This window comes from Canis aureus, chromosome 29 (assembly GCF_053574225.1).
Source record: "Canis aureus isolate CA01 chromosome 29, VMU_Caureus_v.1.0, whole genome shotgun sequence".
NCBI classification, from domain to species: domain Eukaryota; kingdom Metazoa; phylum Chordata; class Mammalia; order Carnivora; family Canidae; genus Canis; species Canis aureus.
The window spans coordinates 15,213,715-15,227,418 of record NC_135639.1 but is presented as its reverse complement, the minus strand read 5'-3'; the positions used below and the strand labels follow the sequence as shown (position 1 = coordinate 15,227,418).

At 33.6% G+C, this 13,704-nt stretch overlaps 1 protein-coding gene across 3 annotated transcripts in view; it reads left to right on the top strand.

Annotated features, from left to right (window-relative positions):
* Nucleotides 1–13,704, top strand: part of ATRNL1 (attractin like 1) — a 786,052-nt gene that overhangs the window by 223,140 nt on the left and 549,208 nt on the right. For all 3 annotated transcript variants that reach the window (XM_077877514.1, XM_077877517.1, XM_077877516.1), the window contains exon 20: nt 13,545–13,638. In XM_077877514.1, coding sequence (XP_077733640.1) covers nt 13,545–13,638 — 94 coding nt within the window. The remainder of the gene's footprint in view (nt 1–13,544; nt 13,639–13,704) is intronic.

The window sequence follows — 13,704 nt, the reverse complement described above, 5'->3', positions numbered from 1 at the left end:
AATTTCACCAAAGAATACATACACATGGCCAAGAAGCTCATGAGAAAATGCTCTACATCACTTGCCATCAGGGAAATGCAAATAAACCACAATGAGATACTACTTCACACCAGTGAGAATGGTGAAAATTAACAAGACAGGAAACAACAAATGTTGGAGAGGATGAGGAGAAAGGGGAACCCTCTTGCACTGTTGGTGGGATGGTGAACTGGTGCAGCCACTCTGGAAAACTGTGTGGAGGTTCCTCAAAGAGTTAAAAATAGAGCTACCCTAGACCCAGCAATTGCACTACTCGGGATTTACCCCAAAGATACAGATGCAATGAAACGCCGGGACACCTGCACCCCAATGTTTATAGCAGCAATGTCCACAATAGCCAAACTGTGGAAGGAGCCTCGGTGTCCATCGAAACATGAATGGATAGAGAAGATGTGGTCTATGTATACAATGGAATATTATTCAGCCATTAGAAATGACGAATACCCACTCTTTGCTTCGAGGTGGATGGAACTGGAGGGTATTATGTTGAGTGAAGTAAGTTAGTCGGAGAAGGACAATCATTCTATGGTTTCACTTATTCGCACAATATAAAGAAATAGTGGAAGGGGTTGTAGGGGAAAGGAGAGAGAATGAGTGGGAGAAATCAGAGAGGGTGACAGAACATGAGAGACTCCTAACTCTGGGAAATGAACAGGGGGTAATGGAAGGGGAGTTGGGCGTGACTGGGTGACAGGCACTGAGGGGGGCACTTGATGGGATGAGCACTGGGTGTCATATGTTGGCAAATTAAACTCCAATAAATATACCAAAAAATGCAAATATAGTAGGGTAGACAGAATGTAAGTAAGAAAATAAATAGGACTTTTAGATAGTGATAAGTGTAATGAATAAAATAAAATAGTGATGTGGGGAGTGAAAAAAAATGATGAATCAATAAATTCTGCTCCTGAGATTATTATTACCGTGTATATTAACTAACTGGAATTTAAATAAGAACTTGAAACCAACAAAAAAACTTTAAAATGTGGTTTATAATTAAAATTATTTAAATTTTTCATTGATGTCCAAGAAGATTCTCTAATACGAATTTGCTATGGAGTATCTATCTATCTATCTATCTATCTATCTATCTATCTATCTATCATTTATCAATCTTTGTAGCTATGAAAGAATAAACCAATGTAAACACCTAGGGATATGGCATTATATTGCTGGGTCCATATCTAGGCAATATCAGTGTCCTCTTGGGTAATTACTTAACATCTTACTGTCTGAATATCCTTACCTAAAAATTATGTGACTAATTTAATTTATTGTGAGGCCTACATGAGATACTTTACATAAGAAATCATATGTGTTTCTGGCAAATGTTAACTCTAGAATGCTATTATTAACATTATTACCATTCTTTTTATTACTATAATTTATAACATCAGTAGGCTTATGTATGTTAATGAAAATGTATGATTTAGACTTTTGAAACAATATTATTATTGTTGTATTTTCCCTAATCTGACTTATAAGTTTTAGTAAAAGAAAATAAGTGAAAATTTCATGGAATAGAATGGCTCAGTATAATATAGTGGCTCAATAGTCTCTACACTGTATTGCTTTGTGATGAAGGATTATTCTTGAATTCACAATTATTGACTTATTATTTGCAAAACAGTGTGCTAGGGCTTGAATCTATCCATTGTGAGGTTGCTATAATAGTGTTATGAGAGAGGTTGAATGATACCACAGGGGACAGAGAGATGAATTCTAAAGAAGGATTTGAGTAGGCCCTTTGGAGTTGAATTCAATTTATAAGTTTTAATTTTATGTGATTATCATTAGTTGCATGCTTTTCATTATACCTTGTTCTAAATGTGAGACAAAGCTAAAATGCTATTAATTCCCAAAATGTTTAAAAATATTTATATATATTTGTTTTCTTTGATTATTCATAAAAAGATGTATTATAAGAACTTTAAAAAGGGGCATCTGGGCAGCTCAGTGGTTGATCATCTGCCTTTGGGTTAGGTCGTGATCCTGGGATCAAGTCCACATCAGTCTGCTTCTCCCTCTGCCTATGTCCTTCTCCCTCTGTGTCTCTGATGAATAAATAAATAAAGTCTTTTTTAAAAAATAAAAGCTTTATTAAAAAAAGATTTTCTTCAGAAATACTTTAAGAAAAGCAAAAAAAAAAAAAAAAAAGGCTTTTTAAGTCCTGCAAAGTTACCTGTTTAAACTGAATGATTTCAAAAAATCTTTATTTCATAGGTTCTATAATATTGTCTTCTCTCTGTTCTAATTATTTTGAAATGTTTTCTATTTCTGGGGGAAGTGGTCCTTTAACTTCAAATACTTATAACCCTAAGCTTTCCTTTTCTACTCCATCCTTTTTCGCTCTTTTCATTCCTTTTATCCTTATAAAATAGGAATCAAAAAGGACAAGAGGAATTGAGACTATGAAAAGTATTTGGACCTGACATTAAGTCAGGTGATTTCAGAATGACCTTGGTTGTGGTTAGTAGAAGGTGCAATTTACTATTTTCTTTTCAGAAACTTTTCAGAGTTTCATAGGCCAAGCCTAATGAAACTGCCAGAGACATAGTCACTGGACTTTTGAGTGTTGGGGAACTTCGCTTGGCTTACTTTTGCACTTTTATTATATCCACCCTATTTCCTCAAGATCTCTTTCCCTGTTTTTTGTTTGCATAAACTTCTACTTTCCACCTATTCTAACTTTAAATCTTCATTTCAATTTTTGTCATTTCCTTAGTGTTATTTAAGGTCCTAGGCCGGATGCTATGGATTATTTCCACCTCTGGTTTGCATGTTTTTGACAATGAAGTATGTCACTTGCATGCTTTCTTTTCATTAATAAATTCACTAATATACCTAATGGAATTTTAAAAATTACTTAATGATTTTAAATCTACAAGTACAATACTTATCTTTCAGGGACTAGATAGAAGCCATTATTTTATCTTAATATTTCTCCTTAATTTTATTTGATGTGATGCTTAGTCCTCTTATGTATTGCTTGAGGTTTTGTATTACAAGGATCTGGCACTATTTGGTTGTTTAAAAAGTGATACAAGAGGGGATCCCTGGGTGGCGCAGCGGTTTGGCGCTTGCCTTTGGCCCAGGGCGCGATCCTGGAGACCCTGGATCGAATCCCACGTCAGGCTCTTTGCATGGAGCCTGCTTCTCCCTCTGCCTGTGTCTCTGCCTCTCTCTCTCTCTCTGTGTGTGACTAAGATAAATAAATTAAAAAAAAATAAAAATAAAAAAAGTGATGATATTATGATTTAATTTAACAATAAAAAACAACAACAAAAGGCTTTTATACAAACCTACAAAAGTTAAGGAATTCTTATTTCCCTCAAATAACAGGCCTAGGATGGAAACTAAAATGTAAATTTAAAATGGGACATATTTCCCATATTCTAAAGCACAAAACATTTATTTATTATACTCCAGAAAATTAGAGGTTAATTTAAGAAACTAAGCATGTATTTGGTTTTATGGATTTTTTTAAAGAATGAAATTTTCTAAATGCCAGTTTGGATACACGCTTTTTCATTGCTCAGGTAATGCACAAAAACTAATTAGTGATGGTGGAAAAGTTAATTATATGTTAGAAACACCTAGAGCAGGGGTAGGTGAGCATCAGCATAAATATATTCTGTAAATATTTCATAAACATATTAAAATCCTTCTTAATGTATTATTAACAAGAAACACCTTTTCTCTCAAAGGTCCATTTTTATATACTATAGGATATGAATGCAAATATTTGCTTTTCTCTTAATCACAACTAATTTTATCTGTACTTCTCATCTTTTGCTCTGTGGGTCCATCTACTGACTTTATAAGAACAATAATCTATAATTTTTAGACTAAAGGAAGTATATGAACATTTAATTGTATATTTATTTTAATAAGCAATTTTAACTTGTTTTTTAATTTCCTATATAAGGCCACTATTATTCATGTTAATTCATTCAAAAACTGAATTCAGTGACTTTTTTATTTAAATATATTCTCTTTTCATCCCCATTTTAGTTAATGATAATACCAGTAAAACTTCCATGATTCCCCTTTTCTTCTTTTGCTGTTGGATATTACAGGTTAGCTGAAATGCAATAGCTTCTTATCAAATAATTGTTGAATGAATTAATGAATAAATGAATACTTTTTTTTTTTAATACCAATATGATTTTATTCAGACACAGGCAGGAACAATGACCTTCAGAGCTGGGTAAAAACAGTAAGTTAAAAGCATGTTTAAAGTTTCAGATAATCAGTTAAAAAGTCTGAAGGAGGTGATTTCCCTCCTTTTCTGTTGATTAATTCAACACAGCATAAAATAATTTATATCTATAAAATACCCTTATTTCTAAGCAAATCAACTGGAGATGGCCCTAGGATTTCCTCAGCTATGCACGATGCACACAATCTTCATTCCCTCCTCTACCCCACCCAAACTTTAAGGCAAAAATGGCCAAAGAAGGTAATCCCCTTGGGGCTCTCCATGCCTGTGCCCACCCACCTCCTACCTTGCTGCCCTTCCAGTCTCAACAACAGCACCCAGCCCTGGCGTAACATCCTGTAGCCACTGTCAGAGATGCACCGGCCCCTGTGTGTCTAAGCATGTTGATTCCTCTCCTGGTCCAGATACACCTCCCCTGCATCCTACGGCCTAGAGACTGTACTAGATTAATCATCATCAACACCCATTAAACAAGATAGCAGGAGGGGAAAAAAGAGAAACTGGGTTATAATGTGAATTACAGGTAGTACAGTCTCTGGTTAATAGGTACTACTTTATACATAACAAGGCAATTAATAAAATATAATTAGTGCTTAAAAAACAAAACAACAACAAAAAAGTCGAGTGTCTGTACCCTCCATACAGTGTTTCCATTTGTTATCCACCTTTATATTTCCTTTGTAGGAAGAGAAAGACGTACTTTTCTTCCTAAGAATATTTAGTAATTTTATTACAATTTCTGAAATCTTTTATTGCTTAAAAAGTGTCTGTGAAAAAATTAAAAACTGCTCGATAAGACTTACAATGCCTTTTATGCTGTGACCTAAGATAATTTTTCTGGTTATGCATTCTACTTTGTTTCTCATATTCCATCACATATTTACTTCTCTTTTTCTATATGTCCATATTTTAGTTAATGATGCTAACATTTTTTTTCATCAGTTAAGCACCAAGCATAATAAGTTATCTATAATTTAACTATATATTAATAAGTATATAATATTATGAAACAGTGTATGTAACAAATAGCTAATAATAGTTTATTTGTACCGGGAACATTGCTAAGAACTTTGCCTAAATTTTTACATTTTATTCTAAGCACTCTATAAGGTATTTACTATTATACCCATTTTATAGATGAGTAAACCAAGGATATAGACCTAAGTGCCGTGTTAAAGTTTAAGCCAGTGAGTGCAGGAACCAGAATTCATATGTGAATCATCTCAGTCTTGTACTCCAAACCAGATGCTCTTGTATCTTCTTTGAATCTCAGCTATAATCAGTGGTCAAGTCTTAACCATTTCAAAGCCATAATATTGAACTGCCATTGTCCAGTTGTGTCTATATATTAGCCTAGCCTATGGTAGTAGTTTCCAAACAGATCAGCCTCTCTCTGTTTTAATTATTCTTTTATTTTGTTGCTAGGACATTCACAACATTGTATACCTTTTTACTTCAGGTCCAACCACCCTTTCATGTAAATCCAGCTCTTTTCCCATTTGAACTACTTTTACTTCCCTGGACATTGTTGTACCTCTGAACTTCCTAAGTCATTTCTGAGATTTCAGCTTAGCCTGAAAATGTTTTGTAATGTCTCTCCTAACTTCAGGCAGTGCTGGTACCTCCATGATGATAGCCATCAGTATTTTTAAGTCATCGTTTACTTCTTTTTCTAAGGAGGATGCGAACGAACTTGAGGAGAAAAGTTCGTCTCACTTGTTTTGAATTTTTTTATATTATGTTTGTATCTTAATTCCATAGGTGGTAGTACTGTGCTTGATATAGAGTTAGCACTTCATTATATTAATGTTTCTAAGAACATATAATATTTTGATGTACATTTCTTTTTTTTTTAAGATTTTATTTATTCATGAGAGACACAGGGAGAGAGAGAGAGAGAGAGGCAGAGACACAAGCAGAGGGAGAAGCAGGCTCCATGCAGGGAGCCTGACATGGGACTCGATCCCAGGTCTCCAGGATCATACCCCAGGCTGAAGACAGAGCTAAACCGCTGGGCCACCAGGGCTGCCCTTAATGTACATTTCTACATTCATCTATACTTTATACTAAAATCCATGAGTTTAGGGACACCTGGGTGGCTCAGTAAGTTGAGAGTCTGACTTTCAGTTTCAGCTCAGGTCATGATCTCAGAATTGTGAGATTGAGCACCATCTTGGGCTCTGTGCTTAGCATGGAGTCTACTTGGGAATATTTCCATCTCCGTCTTTCTCCCTCTGCTCCTCCCCTTGCTTGTACATTCCCTCTAAAATAAAACAAATGAATAAAATCTTTACAAAAATAATAAAATCTTTGAGTTTACACTAATGCTTCATTTTCTGTCCCTTACTATAAGTTTCATTCGATTCTCCCTACTGTCCAAATTTTTAGCCGACTTTCATTCTCTATAAAATGTTTTAAAATTTCTTCAATCTTAGAATAAACAGAAGGTAGTTTCAGAATTGCTGAACCATACCTCTGTAAAAAGGAAGTCTACTAATTAGAGATTAGCATTTATTTGCTTCTTTTTATCTTCTGTATGAGGACATATAGTCTGTAATTGTATTAAAAAGTACTTATGTTCATTCTTTTTTCCTCTTTCCGTGTGATTGTTAGTCATTTGAGTAAGGATCATTAATTTATTTCTGTGTTTAGTTAGCTTCAGGGCCACCTGCACCCCACCAGTATTGTTGATGTTATTTTCTTTTTTGAATATGTGACATATTATCATGGTCCTCAAAATCACAAATGTACAAAATGTCAGTGTCCTCCCTGCCATTCCCCTCATTCTTTTCATGACATTCTCACTCATGCCTTACGTAACCTAACTCAAACCATTCCCTGGTTTATCCTCCCTATATTATTTTTTTAAATTTAAATATGCAGAAACATGCATATTTTCTTTTTTTTCCACAAAAAATGTTGTCTTGTACTGTTTTTTTGTCATCTAATAATATAACTTGGGAATTATTCCACCTTAGTTATAGAGATTCTTCCTCATTGTTTTTATAGCTTCCCAGTACTACATTATGAGGATATACTTTAGTTTATTCAACTATTCTCCAACTAAGAATGTTTATGTGAATGACAGTAACTTCAAATGTCAGTAGTGGAAACTTTTGTGTCCATGTATATATCTGTACTGTAAGAGGTCTATCTTCAGGACAAATTCCTAGAAGGGAGCATGTGATTTTAAGAAATAAACGCATATTTTGTATTGCTAGTATGTACCAGTCTGTATTTCCACTAGCAATGTATGAGAGTACCTGTTTCCATATAGCTTTGTTAACAAAATATTTTTATACTTTTTTTTTTTTTAAGATTTTATCTATTTATTCATGAGAGAAACAGAGAGAAAGGCAGAGACACAGATGGAGAGGCAGGCTCCTTGCAGGGAGCCCCATGCGGGACTTGATCCCAGGACTGGGAACATGCCTTGAGCCAAAGGTAGACACTTAAACGCTGAGCCACCCAGGCATGCCTATTTTTTATACTTTTTAACTTTTTGTCTGACAGATGAAAATTTTAATTTTTAGTTCTCTCATCCTAGGTGAAATTAATCTTATCTGCATACATTTAAGGACCATTTTTATATTTTATGTGAATTTTCAATTTATGTATTTTTTTTTTAAATTTTTATTTATTTATGATAGTCACAGAGAGAGAGAGAGAGGCAGAGACATAGGCAGAGGGAGAAGCAGGCTCCATGCACCGGGAGCCCGATGTGGGATTTGATCCCGGGTCTCCAGGATCGCGCCCTGGCCCAAAGGCAGGCGCCAAACCGCTGCGCCACCCAGGGATCCCTCTATTTATGTCTTTTGCTCAATTTTCTGTTGAGATATTTTTATCCTTTTTCTTTAATTTGAGAATTCTTTTTTTTTTTAAAGATTTAATTTATTTATTCATGAGACAGAGAGAGAGAGAGAGAGAGAGAGAGAGAGAAGCAGAGATACAGGCAGAGGGAGAAGCAGGCTCCATGCAGGGAGCCTGACGTGGGACTCGATCCTGGGTCTGCAGGATCACACCCTGGGCTGAAGGCGGCATTAAACCGCTGAGCCACTCGGGCTGCCCTTGATGGGAATTCTTATTAGGAATATTATCTATCTGTTGAACAGTTTTCTCCAAGTTTGTATCTGTCCGTTCGTGTTGCTTATAGTGATTTTTGTTTGTTTTTGCCATGCTGGTCTTTATATTTTAATCTAATAAAAAATTATCACTCTTGAATTAGAGTTAGAATACTTTTTTTACATCCAAGTTATCCAAGTTACCTATGTATTCTTCTGTTAACTTGTGTGGTTTTATTTTTTTTTTACATTTAGATCACTAATGCTTTTAGAGTTTAATTTTGTGTATGTTTTGAGGTATGGATCTAAATTGACCTTTTTCCACCAGTTGTCCTATTGACATTGATTTTAAAAAATTCATTTTGATCCCTGATTTAATATACAAGCCTTTAATATTTTGAAGTTTCATATATATTTGGTTTTGTTTATGGATTTTCTATTCTACTCTGATATGTTTGTCTATTGATGTGCCAGTAACACAGGGTTTTTTATTATAGAGGGCTTATCAATGCTTTAATATCTTATACGCTGGTTCTTTTTCTTGAGCTTTTCTTTTTTTTTAGTGTTTTCTGGCTTTTTTTTTGCATTTTTTTGTTTGATGATGTAATCAATTTATCAATTCTGATAAAATCTTTTTTTCATTTCTTTGAAGTTGTTCTTTTGTCAGATGGCTATAATATGTAAACTGAAAGTTTTAAGAGGTAACATGTATGAAAGTACTTCAAAAGTAGTACAGCCCCATATAGATACAAAATATTATTATGTTACAAAATGTTTTATGTTTTTAACATAATATTCAATACTTTTTCAGACTCTTTGATTCATGGTCTAGTATCTATTCAAGGCAATCTTTCAAAGTAATCTCATTGAAAACAATGCAGATTCAAAATAGATACAATAAAATTCAGTTGGAATTTAAGAATTTGAACTTGTGGCAAGTAGTAATCTTTGTGAATAGCTTCTAATAATGTGTCATTCTTAAATCTTCAGTTATAGCTCAGGATATTAATATTTTATTCTATTTTTTAGATGAATGTAAACCAGATTATATAAATAAAGCATAAGGAGTCATTTTAAAGGATTTAAATACTTTAATGGTAGTCATTAGCAATAGTCAAGAAATTTAGCTAGCTAGAGTGAGAAAATGAAATATGACTAAGGGTTTATTCTTTTATCAAAGAAAATGACACAAGATTAAAATTACTCTTTTTTTAAAAGTAAACATATGAAAGTAGACAGGGTATTAAGAATATAATTCCAGAGGCTGAGTTAAAATTTTTATGGTGAAATTTTTAATATTTGAATGTTTTTGCTTAACCCTTTTCTGTTAGGAAAAAATGACCCAACTTGTTTTAAATATGGTTTCAGTTTTTAAAAATAAATCAGAATGGAAAACTGGCAAATATGTGATTCCAGGCTTTGCGATTATAGATCAGGGATCGGCATGCTTTTTTTCCTCTAATGGGTTAAATACTAAATTTTGCTTTTGTGGGCCACCTATGGTTGCTGCCATTGCTGCCTCTGCCTCTTCCTCTGCCTTCTCCTCCTTCTTTCCTCCTTCATCTCCACCTTCTCCTCTACCTCTTTCTTCACAATCCTTTAAAAATGTAAAAACCATTCTTAGCTTATGGGCTATACAAAAATTAGGAAATGGGCCAGATTTGTCCCCAGGGATATAGTTAGAATAGATGGTTAGAGTCTCTTCTTTCCATCTTTGAGTATGTTGGAAAGCTTTGGAATATAAAATATAAATCTTCCAGCCCTCTGGGCCCTTTAGATTTTTTTTAACCTATTACTGAAATCCTTGAAACAATGCCATTTGTTTGAAGATTCCAGTTAATTAAGTTCTAGATTTTTTATTGCCATCTTTTTCTTTTAAAGATTTACTTATTTACTTGAAAAGAGAACACATAAGCAGGGGGAGAGGGGAGAGGGCGCAGATGGAGAGGGAGAGAGAATCCTCAAGTAGACTCCCCACTGAGCATGGGGTCCAGTGAGGAGCTCCATCTCAGGACCCAGAGATCACGACCTGGGCTGAAATCAAGAGTTAGAAGCTCAGCTGACAACCACCGAGGCATCCCTTGTTTGCCATCTTAATTACAGTTCTAGAACAGTGCCTCACACTCTATAGCATTCAGAAAATACTGGAGCTAGGGCTGGATTACTGAGTTTTACTACTTACTCTTTATTTAAGCAATACAGGTATCAAATATCCTAACTAAACAAAGCAATCCCTGTAAGCCCAGTGGCCTATTTTTAATTATGAGCAATATCACTTTTTTGGTAGAAAAAAATTACACTCTCAACCACAAGTATATAGCAATAGTTGTAATTCAGGCATTTTTAATGAGAAAAATATTAGATTGCTAAGATATTATTGGTATCAACATTTCATGTTATTTATATCAGAAAGAAACAGCTATATTGTTTCCTCTTTTCATAAACCAAACATTGATGAAAATTTGTGCTTAGAATTCTAAATAAACATGTAAGTTTGAAGAACAGAATTTTAGGGGCACCTGGGTGGCTCAGTAGGTTAAGTATCTCCCCTCTGCTCAGGTCATGACCCCAGAGTCCTGAGATCAAGCCCTGCTTCGCAGAGCAGGGAGCCTGCTTCTCTCTCTCCCTCTGCTTCTTTTTCTGCTTGTGCTCTCTTGCTGATCTCTCTCTGTCTCTGACAAATAAATAAATAAAATCTTAAAAAAATAGAATTTTGGGTCAGCTATTTGAACATTTGCCTTTGTCAGAATTCTTACTCCTTTGAAATACTGTATCTACTAAATAACATGTATAATATGCTAGAAGTATATGAAGCATATTAAATGGACATGATTTTCTAACCTCCAGAAATTATTGTTATAAGTATTCAACAGATAGCAGTGATGTAGCAATGAAAGGGACTTTGGCACATAAACTGACTTTGAAACAAGTGCTGTCAATGACTACTACTTTTTGGTTTCATATTTCTAGGTATATTCATGTACAACTTGTTAGAATAACCCTTATAGCATCCTTTTTTTTTTTTTTTTTCTGTCTGTATTGTTCAGTTTTGGTTGTAAGTTGATACTGCAACTTTATGCTTTAGAGGAACAGAGATAACATGTGACCACATAATGTCCCTCTAGTGTATGTCTAGGCTCTAAAATCATCATCATATAAAATTTGCCAAACAAAGGCCACCATATAATGATTTCATAGGTGCTTATTCAGCGTAAAAAGATAACCTCAAACGCTGACAACAGAATAATTTCAACCCTGTCATGAAGTATAAATTTTAAACAATTGAATTTAAAATACATTTGTGCCATTTTAGCCTGGAGTACAGAACCACAAGGGAATTCTCTCAAAATGAGCTTACATTAAAAGATATTTTAACACAATTTTTTTTTGTCTCAGAAATTATTAAAGCTACTATACAATGATAATTCTTTTAAGGAACTCTGCAAACATAACTTGTATCCCTTTCTGCCATAAAGGGTATATATATAAAAGGTTTATCCAAGTTTAAAATATTAATGTACATTATTATTTTTAGTAAATTTCTGGATATAAGACTATTAATATGAAACTCTGCAAGTTAATATTAAGCTATCATGGCATATTCATTTACTATTTATGAAGTTAAGTGTTATCAATATATCTTAGGGTCCCATTATTGCTCGCTGATTGGTTTCTTTATTCCTTACCATACTACACCTTGTCATTCATTTCTGTAATTCTACATCGTGTGTCTCCATAGTTAATTCTACAAACTTAAAGGAAAATTATGCTGATTTATTTAAATATTCTTTAGGAAGAAAAAAATCAGACTTTTATGTAGAAATCTCTTGTAGCAAAAAGCCAGATTGTTAAGAATCTACCTAGTACCAAAATTTACTTTTTATGTGTGTGTAGGGGTGTGTATATTTACTTTATATTAATCATCTATTATTTTTCAAAGCAAGTAATCAAAAACAATGATCAAGATGCTTAGTGTTCTATAATTCTAATTTTATATTTTGATCAAAACCTATGACACGTTTACTAATTTTTATATGTGTATGTGAATCAGGAAAAAAACACATTGTTTCATTTATATCAGAGAGTAGTTTAACTAGCTGGAGGCATGCAGGCACACAGTAGTTCTCACAAGAGTTTTGAAAGGGCTGGTGGCATGGTTGGCCTCGTCTCTTTAGACTGTCTCAAGATTGGCAAATGCACTGTAGCCTAGAATTACTGACAGTAATTCTGACAGTAATTCTGTCAGTAAAACTGACAGTACAAAGATCAGATAATGTGATTGATGTCATTAAGAGAAGGTGAATGGCAATGTGAAGTACCAATTACAGTGGTTATGACAATGAAAAGGAGGGGTCAGATACAAAAGAGATTGTGCATGCTGAAACTAGAACCTGCCATTTGATTGTATGTTGGACCCAATAAAGTATAAAGTTTGGGTCTCAAATAATTGGAATGCTAATCTTTAACAAGGAATGCAACATAAGAAAATGAAACGAGTTCATCTGAACCAAATTGACTGTGTGTAACTATTATGCCCTGGGATGTTTCAGTTAATATTCTGGAATATTAAAACTGAGGATGATCTCAGAAGCTTAATAAGATGATTTGGGGGCAATAAATAGACATGCTTTTTTACATGATATATAACTATATTATTATTATTGTTAGCAGTATAATAGTAGAAGTAATAGCTGTACTTACTAAGTGTTTGATATGTGTTAGATATTTAAAAATACATGATCTCATTTAATCTTCTGTGGATATTAAGAGCTAAGTATTATTATTATTATTTTTTTTTTTTTTTGCAGATGAATAGGCTAAAGCAGAGAAGTTAAATACATTGCCCAAGGTAGCTGGTGATTATAGATGAAAATTTTGAAGTTAAGCTGTTTGACTCCAAAACTCTTGTGCTTTTTGAAATTCATTTCATTAAATACATGAATCATATGAAAAATAGAAAGGAGTCTAAAGAAGAATGTAATAATACTTGGATCCATACTAGACATTAGGATACCCTCAAAGACTTTAAGGAGTTTTCACAAAATTTTTAAATAAGTGAACTTATTTCCCTTTAATAAAAAATAACTTATGTGTAGCCAATATTTTTGGATAGCAAGAGGAAAATACACAGTACAAAAATAAGATAATAATAAAACCTGCATGAAATGTGATGCATGTTTGTGATGGAGAATATTCAGTGTCATTTTCGTTTTGACTTACAGCTTGTACATGTAGTGGCCATGCAAATATTTGTCATATGCACACAGGAAAATGTTTCTGCACAACCAAAGGAATAAAAGGTGATCAATGCCAATTGTAAGTAAAAATGACTTTTTAGAACTTAATGTGGATTGAATTTTTGCTATAAACTGATTGTTATAC